General features: G+C 48.3%; 3 protein-coding genes across 4 annotated transcripts; 1 reads left to right on the top strand and 2 right to left on the bottom strand.

The window, feature by feature from the left end:
* Nucleotides 1-1,632: 1,632 nt before the first annotated feature.
* Nucleotides 1,633-4,265, bottom strand: slc25a51b (solute carrier family 25 member 51b). Its single transcript, XM_028959906.1, is given in 2 exon segments — nucleotides 1,633-3,077; nucleotides 3,866-4,265. A coding segment is annotated over 1 exon segment (897 nt). The 5' UTR covers nucleotides 3,008-3,077; nucleotides 3,866-4,265; the 3' UTR covers nucleotides 1,633-2,110.
* Nucleotides 3,909-16,763, top strand: ints10 (integrator complex subunit 10). 2 transcript variants are annotated; one of them, XM_028959903.1, is made up of 18 exons: nucleotides 3,909-4,266; nucleotides 5,422-5,489; nucleotides 5,570-5,673; nucleotides 5,742-5,881; nucleotides 5,974-6,055; nucleotides 6,131-6,271; nucleotides 7,158-7,329; nucleotides 8,505-8,674; nucleotides 8,753-8,892; nucleotides 8,982-9,135; nucleotides 10,067-10,149; nucleotides 10,223-10,372; nucleotides 10,506-10,614; nucleotides 10,738-10,817; nucleotides 11,437-11,599; nucleotides 11,704-11,797; nucleotides 13,130-13,198; nucleotides 13,723-16,763. In XM_028959903.1, the coding sequence occupies exons 1-18, from the start codon at nucleotides 4,138-4,140 to the stop codon at nucleotides 13,877-13,879; spliced, it is 2,205 nt and encodes a 734-aa protein (XP_028815736.1). In that variant the 5' UTR covers nucleotides 3,909-4,137; the 3' UTR covers nucleotides 13,880-16,763. The 2 variants fall into 2 exon arrangements, with proteins under 2 accessions (XP_028815736.1, XP_028815738.1); XM_028959905.1 differs by lacking the exon at nucleotides 13,130-13,198 and having other exon boundaries at nucleotides 3,910-4,266.
* tlr1 (toll-like receptor 1) lies at nucleotides 14,136-17,484 on the bottom strand. The gene is made up of 2 exons (XM_028959902.1): nucleotides 17,342-17,484; nucleotides 14,136-16,730 (listed from the first exon to the last, which is right to left on the bottom strand). Exon 2 carries the CDS (start codon nucleotides 16,682-16,684, stop codon nucleotides 14,249-14,251), a length of 2,436 nt encoding a protein of 811 aa, XP_028815735.1. The 5' UTR covers nucleotides 16,685-16,730; nucleotides 17,342-17,484; the 3' UTR covers nucleotides 14,136-14,248.
* Between the last annotated feature and the right edge of the window lie 425 nt (nucleotides 17,485-17,909).

The raw sequence follows: 17,909 nt of genomic DNA, 5'->3' as shown, positions 1-17,909 counted from the left end.
AACAACACAATGTTACTCCAAGTCAATTACACTTCTGTGAAATCAAACTGTTCACAACTCTGATTGACAATCAAGTCCACACCCTGTTGTGCAAATAGACAACTGGTGGAAATTAGAGGCAATTAGCAGGACGTCCCCAATAAAGGCGCGGTCCCGCAGGCGGTGACCACAGACCACCTCTCAGCTTTTATGCTTTCTGGCTGATGTTTTGGGCCACTTTTGAACGCTGGCGGTGCTTTCGCTCTAGTAGCAGCGTGAGACGGAGTCTAGAACCCACACGTGTGGCTCAGGTAGTGCAGCTCATCCAGGGTGGCAAGAAGGTTGGCCGTGTCTGTCTGCGTGGTGTCCAGAGCACGGGGGCGGCGCCAGGAGACAGACGTGGAGGAGGGCAACAGCCCAGCAGCAAGGCCGCTACCTCCGCCTTAGTGCAGGGAGGAGCGCTGCAAAATGACCTCCGGCAGGCCACACACGTGCGTGCGGCTGCTCAAACGTGCAGAAACAGACTCCACGAGGTCGGTGTGAGGTGCCCGACGTCCACAGGTGGGGGTTGTGCTCACGTCTGGTATTTGCCAGAGAGCACCAGGTTCGTACGCCGTGATGCAGTGTAGAACGTTCTGCTGCGTGCAACATTCTCCAGCATGACCAGCGTGTCAGTAATGGTGCGGGGTGGCCTTGTTTAATAAAGTAAAGTGATTGCCACACGTGATACGCAGCAGCACAAGCACACGGTGCACACAGTGAAATTTGCCCTCTGCATTTATCCCATCACCCTTAGTGAACAGTGGGTGGGGACGGTGCTTTGCTCGGTGGCACCTCACTTATACGGGATTCGAACCGGCAACCTTCTGTTTATGGGGCCGCTTCCTTAACCGCTAGGCCACCACTGCCCCATCCACTGCTTTTATCCAAAGCGACTTACAGGAGGAATTCTCGTTCAATTTCTATAGGCTTTGAGTTTACAAAACTAAGAGCCCTGATAAGGCCGAACATCTTACCCATCGATATATAAAAAAAAAAAAAAACGGAAAAAAGTAGAAAATTTCGTTATCAAAACGGTGCATTAGAGCTGTTTATTATGCATTAGCTGCCCAATGATTATATGATTTATGATCACCTCACACAGATTGAATTGGAAAAAAAAAAAAGCCTGACGTGTCACAACCGGCGCAGGACAGAAAATCTGCAGGCAGGGCGGGGCCGATTTTTAGCCCCAGCTCCAAGTGGATTAGCAGAAGCCGTGAAATGATCTCATCAGGTGTTAACGTTTCATCCCCTGCTCACGTTCTTGCCCTCTCACTTTTATCTGACCGCGAAGTGCGTTGCACTCCGTGAATGGAATTACATAAATTACACGCATTTAGCTTCATTATCATCACGAGTCACGCATAATAAGTCAGAATGGAAATTTGACGTATAAATATGACAAAAAATGGTTTTATTTGTTATTAGAATCGATTGACAGGAAAAAAAACAAAAACACACAAGCCTGCACTGGTCTTCAGTTCCCACACAGATCTCATTACTTATTTGCACGTTCCTGTAGCATCAGCAGAATTAATTTCCTAATCAGTAAATGGTATCAAATATGGCCTTCAAATGGCTTTTTTTAATTTATTATTAATTAAAGGGTGCTAGTAGCCTAGTGGGTAACCCCACTTACTACCATCGTGTCCCTGAGCAAGACACTTAACCCTGAGTGTCTCCGGGGGGGGGGGGCTGTCCCTGTAACTACTGATTGTAAGTCTGATAAATGCGGGAAATGTAAATAGCAGCTCATAGACACACATTTCATACACACACACCTGTAGACGAATCCGCCAGGTCCTTATTTCTCACGTAGTCGCCCATTTCAAATATGTGGTTGCAGAACCGGCTCAAACAAAACTTACACGCCTGCCAATACTGACACCTTCAGGACGACTGTGGTACTGCTATCGTGGAAAATGAACCGTTTTACAGACATGAACTCAAATAGAACTTTTATTACACCAGAAGTGCATTAGGTAAATGTCCCCCCTCTACTCAAAAGCACAATTCGTGGCGCCGAGCGCTAAAAGAGCCGGGAAAATTCCCACGCGTCCCTTGTAGATCTCGCAGATCACCCGGCCGATCATCGCATGGCCCTGAGCAGGAGCTCGTACGTGGCGTTAATGATGCCCCACGACAGCAGCGAGCGGTGGTAGTTGACGTGCGCCCCGCGGAAGAGGCGCGCCACGCTCCCGTCCCGCTCCCACCACACGGTCGCCAGCACCTGGAGGAAGGGCGCGAAGGGCCCGCCCGCCGTGGCCTGCGCCCGGGCCTTCACCACGTTCAGCGGGAAGTACAGGGTGCCGAGCGTCGCGCCCAGGAGGGCGCCGGACACGAAGTCGTTGACCAGGTGCCCCGCCCAGCTCCGGGCCTCGGGCAGCTGCTCCTTGATTGGCCCGCGGAGGCCGAAGAACGCCGCGCTGCTGGGCCCGTTGCGCATCAGCACCGGGACGAGGCCGCGGTACAACTCGCGCACGCCGTACTAGCGCACCAGCGTCTGGAAGGTGTGCGTGGTGTTCTGGAAGCGGCCGTGGTGCCGGTGGTCCAGCAGGAGGGTCTGGACCCGCTCGAAGGGCACGAGGGCCGCCTCGGCCGTGCCGGCCATCACGGCCGCCGCGCTGCGCGTCAGCAGGCCCGGCTCCCCGGCGTCCCGGTGCAGCAGGCGGGAGAGGTCCTCGTACAGGCCGAACATGAGGCCAATCGAGGTGGTCTTCATGACGAGCGGCGGCAGGACGCCGCGGTACAGGGTGCGCAGGCCCTCCCTCTGCAGCTGCCGCACGGCCTCGCCGGCCCGCACGCCGTGCAGCTGCTGCCGGAACAGCACCTTGTGGATGGGGAAGGTCGCGACGACGTTGGTGAGGGCGGCGAGCGAGCCGCACACGTAGTGCTTCCTCTGGGGTCCCAGGGCCGCGCCCAACCAGGAGCCGAGCCCCTGCTGCCGGGGGGCCGAATCCGGCTGCATGGTGGTCACCGACTCCATGGGAGGTTATGGGAGTATTTGATCAGTATTCGATTCGGAAAATGTCATCTACGTTTGCCAAAAGGTTTTCCTAAAGAGAAGAATAAAGAATATTTCTTTTTACTTAATTTAAATAATTTCTGGAATTCCTAAAGGAAAAAAAAAATTCTTGAATTTGTTCTAAATGATATTTTAGTCGAAGCCTGAGAGGGGAGGCCGTGTTGCCATGACGGAATGTCATGCAGGTTCACACAAACGCCCAACCTGGCAACACTGGACCATTTGCAAATGCTGTTTTGTTTTTTTTTAACAGAAAAGGTAAACACGTTTTGTTACGTTTGGTCCCAATTTTAGAAACGTGTTTGTATATTTTCAAATGTTATTGTCCAACAGTTCTAAATGTCACGCATAATCCACACGAGAACTTGCATGAAAAATGTATCCGCTTTTATATCGGTCTTGTTGGTCCCCTAATACTGTATCTGAAGTCTCTTTCCGAATTTCAGCCGTGGTGCAGAACTACAGCCACTTTGATCCAGTCTCATAATGAGATTTCCCAGGACGCGACATTTATATGATAATGAAGAGGCACCATCCACAATGTTTAAAGCAAAAAAAAAAATATTGAACCCTACCGGTTCTTCAGAGTCTCGCCTGACTGAAAGAACCACAGAAAATATAAAAACACGTTTTGCGTCGGTCCCAATTTTTGGACGTGTTTGAATATTTTCAAATGATATTTTCAAATATTTGAATGAAAATTTTCACTGATTTTACTAAATTGAATGACAATAAGTGTGAATAAAAACAAGGTGGCTACAGAGGACACTCAAACCGACACAAAACCCGACGCATATATGAAGATAACGATTACGGAACATTTTGGGAGGTTTGGATCCGCCGCGGTGGTACGTCACTTCCGGTAGATGCACTGCCATGGAGGCACGTCACTTCCGGTAGATTCCCTGCCTCGGCGGACTGGCAACATGGTTTTGTTCGGCGCCTTCTGAAGGACTTTCGCCGTTTCCAACGAGCGAGTCGCTTCCCGGCCGTGAGTCCGGCAATAAGGAGGCGATGCGGAGGATGCGAGTTTGAGGCCGCGGGTCCACGGTGTCGCTGCGGGTTGCGCCTCTGTTTGTTTGGCCGAAGCGATGTCGGCGCAGGGCGACTGTGAGTTCCTGGTGAAGAGGGCGCGGGAGCTGGTCTCCGAAGACCCGTGGGCCGCCAAAGCGTGGCTGATCACGGCGCGCACTTTATACCCGGCCGACTTCAACATCCAGGTACCGCGCATATGGCAAGCGGTTCGAGCATAAAGACACCACACGCCTGTCTGCAATTCACTCTAGATATGGTTATAATAGTATATTTGCTGGTAATTAAATATAGTCAAACATCATTATTACCAGTACAAATTGTATTTCTAGATATCTGGAAATCTATTCTTCCTAGTCGGAATGAGTTTTTTTATATGTTTAAACCCATTAACAAGATAACAAGTTGCTTTTTCAACATTTAATAGCTAGAATGGATATGTATTGCAGATATCTATAATTTTATTGTTCTTAGTCAAAATGAACATTTCAGATATCCAAAATGTGTATTCTAATTATATGCAGCAACATTCTTACTAGGAGAAATGCACATTTACAGTTCAGGTCTTTCTATTCATAATTTTCATTTTGGTTATAGAAAAATACAGTTATGGATGTTATTACAAGGTAGGTAGGTAGGTAGAATACTCATTATGCATATTTAAAATGGTTATTCTGGATATCTGAAATAGGCATGAACGGGAAACCTGACATAATTTTTCATAGAAAGAATAATGTCGTGGATGTCTGAAAAGGATATTGTGGATATCTCAAATGTTCATCTTGACTAGGAAGAATTAAATTATGGGTGTCTGCAAAACATATCCACTTTACCGCAGTGCAATCACTTTACTATAATACTGTTATACATTATATACTATAATACTGTGCAAAAGATACAATACAAAACAGTTTACACTTTTACATTTTGTTCCTTTCTTTAACTTTCACAATTGCCCTTGGGAAATTAAATAAAAAAGGTATTTTGCATATTTTGAATTCACTTAGCGCCTGTCTGCATCTTTAATAAAATTATAGATATCTGAGGGCAGTGGTGGCCTTAGCGGTTAAGGAAGCGGCCCCGTTATCAGAAGGTTGCTGGTTCAAATCCCGATCCGCCGAGGTGCCACTGAGCAAAGCACCGTCCCCACACACTGCTCCCCGGGCGCCTGTCATGGCTGCCCACTGCTCACTCAGGGTGATGGGTTAAATGCAGAGGACAAATTTCACTGTGTGCATCGTGTGCTGTGCTCCTGTGTATCACATGTGACATTCACTTTACTTTATTAATTACACTCACCACTCTTGTGAAATAAACCCGTCCTGCTTCTCTCTCCCTGGCAGTACGAGATGTACACGATCGAGCGCAACGCGGAGCGGACCAATTCTGCCGGCAGGCTGCTTTACGACCTGTGAGGACTTAACTTGGTTGGCGCGGGTGAGTTTGGCGTCGCGTGCTTGTTGCCCGACTGACTCCACCGCTCGCTCGCAGGTTCATCAACTTCCCGGAGCAGCCGGTGGTGTGGCGCGAGATCTCGGTCATCACCGCCGCCCTGAGGAGCGACTGCCAGGACAAACACGGCCAGTTCCTGCGCGGTAAGGGTCCGCTCGGCGCGTGAGGGGTGGGGGGCGGAGCCTGCTAAAATCCCGTACGTCGCCGACAGGCCTGTTCGAGACTCTCCCGGCGCGGGTCCAGTGCGAAATGCTGCTGAAGGCCACGGAGCAGTGCTTCAACACCCTGGAGAAGGCCGAGATGCTGCTGCTGCTGCTGAGGAGGTTTCCTGAGTCGGTGGTGCAGCACGGGGTGAGTGACCCCCCTCCCCCGCTGACCTCTGACCTTTGACTGGTAGCCGCTGCCCGAGAACTGATTCCGTTCTCTTCCCCCCCCGCCGGCAGGTCAGTTTGGGCGAATCCCTGCTGGACGCGGAGAGCGTGGAGGACTTGGACACGCCCGTCAACTGCTTCCGCAAGCTCTTCGGTCAGAGTGCGATCCCGGTCTGGACGAGCCGATGGCGCGTCGCTTATTTGCTTGTAACCGCACGTTGTTTTGCAGTGTGCGACGTCCTCCCGCTCATCATGAACAACCTGGACATGCGCCTCCCCGCCAGCCTGCTGTACAAGTACATGCACAAAGCGACGGAGTTCTACATCAGCTACGTCACCCGCGGACCCTCGGCGGACGGCCAGATGCAGGGTGCGGGCGATGATGGTCCCCTGACATGAATTTATTGCTTTTAAATCGCTCTTAGTTGGTCCCCTAATCCTGTTTCTAAAGTCTCTTTCCGAAATTCAGCCGTGGTGCAGAATTCCAGCCATGTTGATCCAGTCCCACAACGAGGTTTCCCAGGACGCGCCGTTTCCGTGTCTGTAGCTTTAAATGCTAATGAGTAGGAGGGAGGCGGGACGAGGAGGAGAGCGGCCTATAGGAGTTGAGCGTCATCAAATGACGTCATCAACATCATTCACCAACCACGATGTCTGGAGCAGACAGGAAATTGGATCTGAAAAAATAAAATGAACCCTACTGGTTCTTCAGAGTCTCGCATGACAGAACTTAAAAAAATAATATGTGCTCATTTTTACTGCAACACTTCGCACGTTTGGAAGCCATGACGGTCGTTGGAGATAATGTCTCTTAATGGGGAGGGGTGGGGAAAATCATGAGAAACGGGAGGTAACCTTTCCCCTTCTGACGTCATAAGGGGACAAATTCCAGATCCGACCGTCTGAGCTGCCGCTATCTGAACGGTGAACGACCAAAGCGCTCTTTACACCCATCGCCATTTCTAGCCACTGCAGGACCATAGACAGGGATTAATGTTAAATTATCTCACAAAGTCACATTTTCATGTCAGGGGACCTTTCCTTCCTATAAACGCTGCAGAATGTAATTTGTTTATCTTTTGTTCGAAACGGCAACTTAAAACATATATTAAAAATGAATTATTGACCTAAAATAACATCAATTGCAGCTTTGCAAGTTTTAGTCTTTACATCCCTAGCTATTATTATTTTTTGCAGTTCGCCATCGTGTTTCCATTTTGAAGTTTTGCATTGACTGCTCCGCTTGCCGTCCCCAGGTCCTCAGGAGGCGGTTTTGAAGTCCCCAGGCCTGCCACGCGGGGCTCAGAGGCTCGTGATCGACGGCTTGTCGGAGAAGTCCTCTGTGGTGTCCGAGCCGTGGGAGAGGCTGCTGGACATTGTGGCCGTGGTGGGCTCCCGCTGCGAGTGGCAGGGGGACAAAAGCTGCAGGTAGGGGGCGTGTGTACCTTTACCCACGGGTCAGGGAATTTCAGTAACGGCAGGTCCAGCCAGGGAAATTCAGGGAATTTAATCATTGTTAATAGCATATAGTGCAGGAGTCAAAACCTGACGTGTATTTCGTTTTGCACAAAACCTCCCCTGCTGTAAAAAATGTTTACCTACCAAACGTGCCAGGCAAGTGTAAATTTCAAGCTATTTGGCTTGAAAATTAGGAATTTAAGGACTGACCCAACCAAAGTGGGGAAAAAAAAAAAAGAAAGTGAAGTGATTGTCATTGTGAAACACTGCGGCACAGCACACAGTGAAATGTGTCCTCTGCATTTAACCCATCACCCTGAGTGAGCAGTGGGCGGCCATGACAGGCGACTGGGGAGCAGTGTGTGGGGACGGTGCTTTGCTCAGTGGCACCTTGGCGGATCGGGATTCGAACCGGCAACCTTCTGATTACGGGGCCGCTTCCTTAACCGCTAGGCCACCACTGGCTCCAAATGCATGTAGAGGATGTCAGGGATGGAGTCGAGGTTTCAACAAGCCACGCTGCCAATATTCAGCAATAGTGACGTGCATGCGGTTTTGAATTCTGTAACCACTTTAAAACTGCATTTTTCCGCTCAACACAAACATTTTATTCGACTTTTTTTTTGTATGTGTGAATTAATTTTTTTTGGTCATGGAAAAGTCGTGGAATTTGTAAGTGTGACTTGGAGTGGAAAAAGTATTTGAAACGTGTGTGTGTGTGTGTGTGTGTGTGTGTGTGTGTGTGTATATATATATATATATATATATATATATATATTTTTTCTCATTCGTCTAGCACTTAACAATTCCCCTGCATGTTCTTTTCCTGACAAGTTCGGCCTTATCTGGACTCTTAGTTTTGTAACTCAAAATCTATAGAAACCGAACGAGAATTGCTGGTGTCGTCCTCCTGTAAGTCGCTTTGGATAAGAGCATCTGTAAAGTAAAGTTAAGAGTGGGTACCCTGACTCAGTCTGAAAATGCACAATAACGCTTTCTCACCATCGTGCCCCTGAGCAAGTCTCCTAACCCTGAATGTCTCCAGGGGGACTGTCCTTGTCACTACCGACTGCAAGGCGCTCTGGATAAGGCTTGTAACTGTGAATTCTAGTTAAGTGTGTGTGTGTGTGTGTGTGTGTTTTCAGGAGTTATATGGAACTGCTGCAGCGTGTGAAGGAGATGTGCCGCTACCTGCCCGGTCTGGAGGGGGAGACGCTGTCCCGCTGCTGCGGCCAGGTGGTCACCTGCGCCGCCCTGGTGCTGTTCCGCTGCGCCTACCTGTACACGTCGGCGGTGCAGCCCTCGCTCTTCCACGGTAGGCGCTCCGCCTCCCACCCCCCCCGCTCGCGCGTTCGCTCCCCGCTCACGCCGGCGCCCTGACCTGTGTCCTCAGGCCAGAGCTCGGTGGCCTCCGGCCCGTGGATCCTGCTGGAGGACCTGTCCTCCGTGTTCGGCGACGTCGAGCCCGAGAGAGCGGCGGGGAAACACGCGCACAAGAGACGCAAGCTGGCTGACGGGAGAGAGAAGACGACGGTACAGAGTCCTTGCGCTCGGCCTTAATCACCGGAGCGCTTCGATGCGGCGCCGTCTCGTAATAACCGCCGCTCCGTGTGTTTGGCCAGAGCTCCGATGACGAGGAGGCGGCTGGGAAAGGCCGGGGCCGCCAAATCCTGCTCAGTAAGGCTGAAATGCCAGGCTGGGCTGAGACGCTCGACAGCTTCCGCACCGCCAGGGACAGCTGGGACCTCCTCCACTCCCACGAGGCCTTGGAAGCAGGTGCTGAAATCTCAAATAATCATTTACAGCCCTTATCCAGAGCGTCTTACAACCAGTAGTTACAGGGACAGTCCCCCTCCTGGAGACACTCAGGATTAAGTGTCCTGCTCAGGGACACGATGGTAGTAAGTGGGGTTCGAACCTGGGTCTTCTGGTTCATAGGCAAGTGTTTTACCCGCTAGGCTAGTAACACCCCATCATCTATGTAGTGTTATTAGAATTATGTATCTTATTCGTTTTTCATGGTAATTTCATTTGTCCCTGACAGAATAAAATAAAGTTCTGCGAGTTAGGTGTTATTTTGTCTATTGACAGTCAGGTATATTTTAATTGAAGCCCTGTTTGTACACTTTAAATTCATAGAAACGTGGAGTGCAAATTAATTAAATAAAGAAATAAATAATAGTTAATAGAAGTAATAATAATTAATAATGTCTCTCCCACTTAGTTTGATGGGTCAAACTGACAGAACTGCCCAAATTAAACAAATTGGGAGATATTTCAATATGACTACTTTATATATATATATATATAAACAAAGTTCCTGTCATATTGAATTAAAATGTTTCAATTTTAATTATCTATTTAACATCCCATTTAAAATAATCCATGACACATTTTATATTGTCATTATTGATGTATTTATCAGTATAATTTGGGCACTCGTAACACTTTTTTTTTTTTTTCTCCCCTACACCCAACCCTAGAAGTAAACTCCTACTCATCAGTCACATTCACATTCTAGAAGATTGGTTCTCGATGCGGTGTGGGTGTACATGAAAATGTCAAAAACAATGGATGCACGAGTAAAATATTTACACTGTGGGGGTGATTTTGTCTATTAGTTTGTTTAAAAGAAATTGCAGAATCGCAAACGCATTCCAGACGCCCAAAAGTGACCGGTCATGTTATCTTGTTCCATTGCCTTCAGAGTTCAACAAGCTGTGTGCTGGCTGGAAGACTGAGAGCTGGCTGTGGTTCCGGATCTTTCTCACAGACATGATCATATACCAGGTTGGGTCTTGTGCAGACACTGCGTCGCATGGTTCAAAGCTGGCGTTTGACGCGTGACGTTCGCCCGCGCCAGGGTCAGTACAGGAAGGCGCTGTCCAGCCTGCTGCAGATGGCCACCTTTCAGCCCGAGCAGGCCCTGGTCCCTGCTGGAGGCGGCAGCCTGGAGAACCACAGGGTCCTGATCCAGCAGGCGTCCTGCCACTACGCTCTGGGAGAACACCGGGTTAGAAATGACAGTAAAACTCAACAAGCGCGTGCCGTACACCGTTCTGGCACGTCACGTGATTGTGTCAATTGTCATGTTTGGGTCGTTGGAATTGACCGTTTTGGTTAATTTTTGCCGCGTGTCTCGCTAGCTGGCCTGCGAGAAGCTGCTGGAGGTTATAGGAGGTCTGGTGCCGCAGAGCCAGGACTCCGGACGGAGCAGCGAGGAGCCTGGCAGAGTGAAAGCCAGGCCCAGGAAAGGTGGGTGGCATCAGACAACAAGCGTGATGCTTCTGTCCTTTTTTTTTTTTTTTTTTTTTTCTGCTGCTTGCCAGGTTACCGTAATTTTAAAATCGTAATTTTAATGCTGATCTCTGTTGCCAGGAAACGACCTCAGACTTTGCCCGTGCACCAGCAAATCCATCCTGTCGTTCGGTCTGCAGATGATGTTGGCCTGTTTCAAGGTGTGTGAATAACTCACTGGCTAAAGGTCTTTTATGTCGGTCTTGTTTGTCCCCTAATTCTGTATCTGAAGTCTCTTTGATCCAGTCCCACAATGAGATTTCCCAGGACGCGCCGTTTCACCGTCTGTAGCTTTAAATGCTAATGAGGAGGAGAGCGGCCCATAGAAGTTGAGGGACATCATAAACATCATTCACCAACAATGATGTTTGGCGCGGACAGGAAGTCGTGTCTGAGTTTTTCCTGGAAAAATTCGAATTAACCCTACTAATTCTTCAGAGTCTCCCGTGACATCCAATCACGAGCAATGACAGTCCGTGGAGAAAATGTTTTAGGGGAGGGGCGGGAAACTATGAGAAACGGGAGGTAACCTTTTCCCCTTATGATGTCATAAGGGGACAAATTCCAGATCCGACCATCTGACCTGCCACCGTCTGAACGGTGAAGCAGAACGACCATACACCCATCGCCATTTCTAGCCACTGCAGGACCATAGACAGGCCGGGGGAACTCTAGGCGGTTAAATCATATTTAATGTCAATTAATGTCGCAAAGTCACATTTTCCTAATAGGGGACCTTTCACATCATCAAGTATTAGAACCCACTCTTGTGTTTCTCAGCTCCGGGCGTTTGCTGACAGCAGAGACGACCTGGCCCTGGGTCACGTGATCGTGCTGCTGCAGTACGATTGGCCACAGGGAGAGAGTCTGTTCCTGAAATCTGTGGACAAGATCTGCCAGCAGGGCAGCTTCCAGTACGAGAACTTCTTCAACTATGTCACCAGTATCCTTTAGCACTCGCTGAAAATGTACCCCCCCCCCTTTTTTTTTTTTTTTTTTTTTTTTTTTTTTTTCTGGCGGTCGTCCTGAGCGTCGCTTTTCATTCAGACATCGACATGCTGGAGGAGTTTGCCTACCTGCGCACCACCGAAGGAGGGCGGGTCCAGCTGGAGCTCCTACCCAATCAGGGCATGCTTATCAAGTACGTCCACCTCGTCGCCTGCCTGTAACGTGAAACTGTGCCGCTCGGACTGGTTTTTTTTTTTTTTTTTTCCTTCTTTCTCTCCCCTCCTCTTTCTTATTTTTCCTGCCTCCCCGCCTCGCCCGGGATGTATACGCTTCGCCCATTCGGAGGCAGTACCGATGCTGAGTGCGTTTCGTTTCCTTTCGCGCTCGTTTAAGTCTCCTGGTGAGCGAGATTGGATCCGGAACAGGGGTGTATTCAAGACACGGAACACGTTCCCGTTCAAATTCCACTAGTTTACAGACGCCGTTTGGCGTCTTTTTGACCTCCTTGGGGGCATTTATTAGGGTCCTCACAAATGTTAAATGCCTTGATTTTTTTTTTTTAGAAAATTGCTTACATTTATTGAATAATACCTGGATTTGCAGTGAAAGAGGTTTGTTTGCAATAATTTATATTTACTGGCATGGATGTTGCCGCACTTAGCAGTGGTGGCCTAGTGGTTAAGGAAATCAGAAGGCTGCTGGTTCGAAACCCGATCTGCCAAGTTACCAAATTATTGCAAATTATTCGGGTGGTAGTAGCCTAGTGGGTAACACACTCGCCTTTGAACCAGAAGACCCGGGTTCGAATCCCACTTACTTCCATTGTGTCCCTGAGCAAGACACTTAACCCTAAGTTGCTCCAGGGAGACTGTCCCTGTAACTACTGATTGTAAGTCGCTCTGGATAAGGGCGTCTGATAAATGCTGTAAATGTAAATGTACCACTGAGGTGCCACTGAGCAAAGCACCGTCCCCACACACTGCTCCCCGGGCGCCTGTCATGGCTGCCCACTGCTCACTCAGGGTGATGGGTTAAATGCCGAGGACACAAATTTCACTGTGTGCACTGTGTGCTGTGCTGCTGTGTATCACGTGTGACAATCACTTCACTTTCACTTGTGTCATGCCTTAAATCGGTAACAGGCAGTCAAAATTTGGGAATTTGGCCATGATTGACGTTGTCATAAAAGAATAATGTATTGCCGTGTCTATACGGAATTGGTATCGACACGGCTGATTGCGAATGACGTTTCTGTAAGTGATTTCAGTTGCTCTCAAGTTGACGTTGTAAGCGAAGAAGGTAAGTCATCCCTGCGGGGTTATTAGCCCGGCAGCTAGAGCTGTGTATCGACAGCATGTTTAATCCGGTATTCGGAATCGGGGCTCATTCAGTCATCAGCATTTAGAAAAAGGGGCTTTTTTTTTATTCTTTGTATATAAGTACCCCTTTTTAGGCTGATTCATAAGGGGCCTTGAATGCACCCCTGACTGACAGGGTGTTGATGAATGGTGTTTGCTGTCCCTAGGAACCCCAGCCCCACCTTGGGGGTGGAGTTTAACCCTTTGCTGCTTCCTGGGTCGCAGACGGCTGACAGGTACCCCATCCCCCCTAACTCCACCCCCACCCTGCCCAAAACTCCACCCAGTCTGCTCATCTTGCCGTTGTGTCCCGGTTCTTTTGCGCTTGTTTCTTAAATTTATTTATTTTTTGTTCCCCCCTGATAATTTTCGTCTTATTTTTTTGTATTATTTCCTTCATTACGACGTGTGTGTTCATTGCTGCCGATATTGTTTTGTAGGGTCACAGCATTTTTATCGCAAGTGTACGACCAACTGTCTGTTTTGGGTTTCACGTCCACCGGATGTCATTGTATTTGACCGTGTGTGTGTGTGTTCCATTTCCTTATTAGTTCTCTGTGTTCTTCCTCCTAAACATGACGTTATTCATTTGAAGTGTTCTTATTGGTTGATTTATGGCAGCATACGTCTGTGTTTTGTGTGTATGTATATGTGTGTTTGTGTGTCGTGCACATTTTTAATCAGAAAGCCTGTCTGCTGGAATGCAGCGTTAGGGTTTTGTGGCCTGATCTCCAACTGTCGAACCCTGACATCCCCACAGGCACCATACGGTCACGCGGGGCATCACGAAGGGCGTGAAGGAGGACTTCCGTCTGGCGATGGAGAGACAGGTGTCCCGGTGTGGGGAGAACCTGCTGATCGTCTTGCACCGCTTTTGCATCAATGAGAAGATCATCCTGATCCAGTCCTTACCCTAGTGGCCTTACCGTCTACCTACCATGGCGTTCCTAAGGACCTCCTCGAACCCTCAGCGCTAACGCTACACATTTTTGCATTAAAAAAAAAAAAAAAAACGTAATAATGTTTTCAACCAGAATCCCAGTGTGTGGGGTGAAACTTAATGACTTAATTCTTAATGACTGCTATCTTTTATATTTATGAGTAGGAAGTACTTAGGGGTCAGAATTAGGTTTCTACACGTGGGGGGAAAAAAGAACAGTGCAGGCAGCTGTATTGGTTTACTACTTTTTATTCAAGTCTTTACATTATGTAATGTAGTTTATGTGAGCGCTTGTTCTCGTTTCTATACACAATAAACCCTCAATATGAAAACAGCGCTCCACGGTTCACATTTCTCTGTTCCCGTCTGGCTGCACGGGTAAGTCCGCTTGGAGGGCGGCTCGCAGGTTGGCCCAGAACAGCCTCTGTTTGCCTGCCTCCTGAGGCCACTCCAGGTAGGTGTGACTGGCCATCATGGACTTCAGCCGGAAGTACTTGGACGGGATCAGGTAGAGGGGCAGGGGCTCCAGGAGGACCAGGACAACGCTGTCGGATCCCCGGGCCACCCGCTGGTGGCTGGCGAAGTAGAGCTCGTAGTGGCACCACTCGCTCTGGACGAAGTGGGACGAGAGGACAAAAATGCAGCGTCTGCTCATCTCCATGCACCGCAAGATGTTCTGGACGATGGTCTTGCCAGGGACAAAGTCGCGCTCGTGGTGACATATGTGCAGACCCTGTCCTGGAGAAGCACCTTCCAGCTTGGGCAAGAGCTGCCCTTTCACCCACTCTGCGTTCCTTTGGCTGTATGAAACAAAGGCGTGGAAGCAGACCCCCTCCAGCTCTTCCGGCCTATCCTGGCTGGTGACTGAACGGTGCTTGGCACGGGTCCACCTCCAGATCATGCCCAGGTACCAAGGCGCGTCCAGTTGTCGACAGAGCATCACGACAGCAAGGACCAAGGTGATTGCAGGCACCAAGATGGCCGCGGCGAGGAGAGGTGCGCTACATGATACCGCAGGCAGGCTGAAGTCCCTCAAGAGGGTCCCGTTCCAGGACTCGGGGTAGTTGCATTGGTACCCTCTTGGCCAATGGAGGAGCTTCACTTTGGACGTCCCCGCTCCGCGAGCTAAGGACGTGAAAGCGGTCAGTGAGCACGTGCAGATGTAATTGTTCTGACTGGCGTCCAGGACCTTCAGGGCTGGACAAGTGCGCAGGATGTGCGGAGACGGGGAGTGAAGTGAGTTCTCGCGCACGTGAAGGACCATGAGGTTTGGGAAGCCACGGCAGTGCGGGATGTTCTGCAGTCTGTTGACGCTGAGGTCTAGAAACGCCAGGGATTCCAAAGCCAAGATGTCTACTGGGATTCTTGCGATGTTGTTGTTCTGGAGGTCCAGTTTGACCACGAAGAGGGGTAGACATCGGAAAACCGAGTCCTGGAAGTCGTTGGACGCCAAATTTATATCCCTGAGGTTTCTGGGCCAGAAGCAGGTCCCCTGGCTCTCCTGGTAGCTCAGCTTGTTCTGACTCAGGTCCAGGCGACCGAGCAAACCCATAAACCTCACTCTGCAGCTTAGTGGCTGCAGGTTCTGGAGGTTGTTTCCTCTCAGCACCAGGGTCTCGAGGTTTACCAGCGTCTTGCACTCTTGAGTCTCCCTTCCGCTTCCCTGAGAGAAGACCCGCTCAGACAGTGCACCGTCTGACAGGTCCAGGGAGTTGATTAAGCTCTGCTGTTGTGGGCAGGTCATATGGACAATGGGTGACTGTGCAAAGGTAAGGTTTAGAACATCGAGGTTGATGATGCTGTCGTACAGAACTCTCTGGTCAAAGAGGAAAACCGTTACCGAAGGCCGCCTTATGCTAAAATAATCCAGCAGATGGGTGTTGAGCAGCCTATTTGGACCCATTTCGTGGAGCGTTGTGTCCGAGATGCTGATTGACCTGACTGAGGACCTGATGAAGAAATTGATCGTGTTTGTGAGTATAGCCCAGGTGCTTGTCATGTTGGAGATCTGTATAGTTCTCGCATTTATCGTTTTGTGCATTCTCTCCCAGATCCATTGGACGTTGGTCGCAATGCCAGTGAATCCAACGGTGGTGAAACCAGTCAGGGCGTCCTTGAAAATCTCTAGGTCCAGTGTCATCTTGTTGGTCACTGCGATTGTGACCTCTGATGAGACATTCTTCAGACTTCCGTTCTCATAAAGCCTCAGATTCTCAAGGTGTAGCTTCAAGTTTTGGAGGTGCAGGCTGTAGATGCTCTGGAAGTCGTCAGTGCGAAGCACTTCTGCGCCTAGTCCCAAGTGCTCCAGCTTTCTGAGCGTCCCAAACGCTGCACCCAGAGTCATGTTGACAAAGCAATTGAACGTCAGGTCCAAATACTTTAAACTCTGCGTTTGCAGCAGGTACTGCTGATCCATTAAGCTCTGCAGCCTGTTGCCAGACAAGTCCAGGACTTCTAGAAGAGGGGTGGAGGTAAAGGTGTCCTTGTCAATGTCCCACAGTACGTTGCCAGACAAGTTCAGAAATTTCAGGCGGGGTGTCCTCACAAAATCCCCTTTCCTCAGGGATGCTATGTGATTGTGTGTGAGATCTAAGGCCTCTGTTGAAAGAGGAAGGTTTTGGGGGACAGAAGACAGGTTCTGTGCGGACATGGAGACGATGAGAGTGGTCATGTCAGCAAAACACTCGGAGAATGGTGCGAATCCTACTAATGTAAGAACAGGGCCAACTGTCCATAGTAACATTGCTCTGATGGCACAGTAATCCTTATGTATTATATACATAATATATTATATTGCAGTATATGGAAGATTCTTGTGTTTTGTGGCCCTGCAAGAAACAATAAAAACAAAGTAAAACGTTGTTCGTTCTTTCTTCATGCCCAAAGGAAAGGAATCCGTTCAATGATTGTTTTAGTTACGTAATAAGAGACTTTTTGTGTTGCCTTTTGGCCCTTAGGATATGCTTCAGACCTGCCTCCTTTTGAATAGTAAAATAACTTTGTTAAATGGTTTTATTGAATAAATCATTTTTTGTTTTCATTTTAGTGTTTTTTTTTTTTTTTTTTTCTTCATTGCAATTGACTCGTGTCCCTTGGGTTCACTATCATTTCCACCACAAGGTGCTGAACTGTTTTAGTACTGTTTAAGGATTTGAATGGTTGGTAACCATAGCAACTTAAAAAAATTATAACAGTGTTAATGTTGCTTAAGTAGAAACAATATTTATTGAGCCCCCCCCAAACAACTCACATTTTATATTCTTCAACAGAAGTACTAGACTTATGTAATTTTATATAATTTTGTAAGTATTGTGTGTCAGATATCTCTTAAGATCCAGCATGATGAGATTTATAAATGTCATTTCCACTGCATCACGCCTCCTTATTTTCGCTCAAGTTCTCCAATTTGGCTGTAGAACGTAAAAGAAGCAACACATACCTGAATATCTTCTGTTGGTTTTCTGTGATTTCTGTCTCCCGTTCTATATGCAGTTTTCGGAGTGTTTATTCAAAATTGAATCTTCTGAAATTGAATCTTCTGAACAAGGCAGAACCCGCACTGAGACGGAAGCACAGACAGAGCATCACTTCTGCTTTTCCCCTCCTTCCTCTTTCTTTCACTTTTTTTTCTGACAAGCACCATTTTGACAGATGCCAATAATTATATGCTGTCAAAATTATATAACGTAAGAAGTTATTTATGGATGGATTACAGTCTGAACCATGAGTTGAATTCGAGATGTTCAGCTTGTCTCCAAGTTCTTCATGGTCTTTATTTTTTTAAGTTTGCTTTTGTTTTTTTAAAGCTATTTAGGGCAAAGCAAAAGAAGAATACAAAATTATCTGAATGTACGACACTGGAGAACAATAATGTCCTGCTCAGACTCTCTTTCTCTACATGAAAATAAGGAAATTCTGCAATAAACGCTTTATGTATAAATCATTCTCTCAGTGGATCAGGTTTGAGGAAACGGGGGTGTCTCGTTGCGTTTAACCGAACTGCTCGT

The sequence above is a fragment of the Denticeps clupeoides genome, chromosome 18 (assembly GCF_900700375.1).
Source record: "Denticeps clupeoides chromosome 18, fDenClu1.1, whole genome shotgun sequence".
NCBI classification, from domain to species: Eukaryota; Metazoa; Chordata; class Actinopteri; order Clupeiformes; family Denticipitidae; genus Denticeps; species Denticeps clupeoides.
Note: the sequence above shows the minus strand (reverse complement) of the source record. Positions and strands in the feature narration are given on the sequence as shown.

Excerpts from the sequence above, each read along its gene's own strand:
- ints10 (XM_028959903.1), top strand. The coding sequence starts at position 4,138 with ATGTCGGCGCAGGGCGACTGTGAGTTCCTGGTGAAGAGGGCGCGGGAG. Across the intron at positions 6,056-6,130 it reads CTGCTTCCGCAAGCTCTTCG|TGTGCGACGTCCTCCCGCTC; the intron begins GTCAGAGTGCGA and ends GTTGTTTTGCAG. Across the intron at positions 8,675-8,752 it reads GCAGCCCTCGCTCTTCCACG|GCCAGAGCTCGGTGGCCTCC; the intron begins GTAGGCGCTCCG and ends CTGTGTCCTCAG.
- tlr1 (XM_028959902.1), bottom strand. The coding sequence starts at position 16,684 with ATGTATATAATACATAAGGATTACTGTGCCATCAGAGCAATGTTACTA.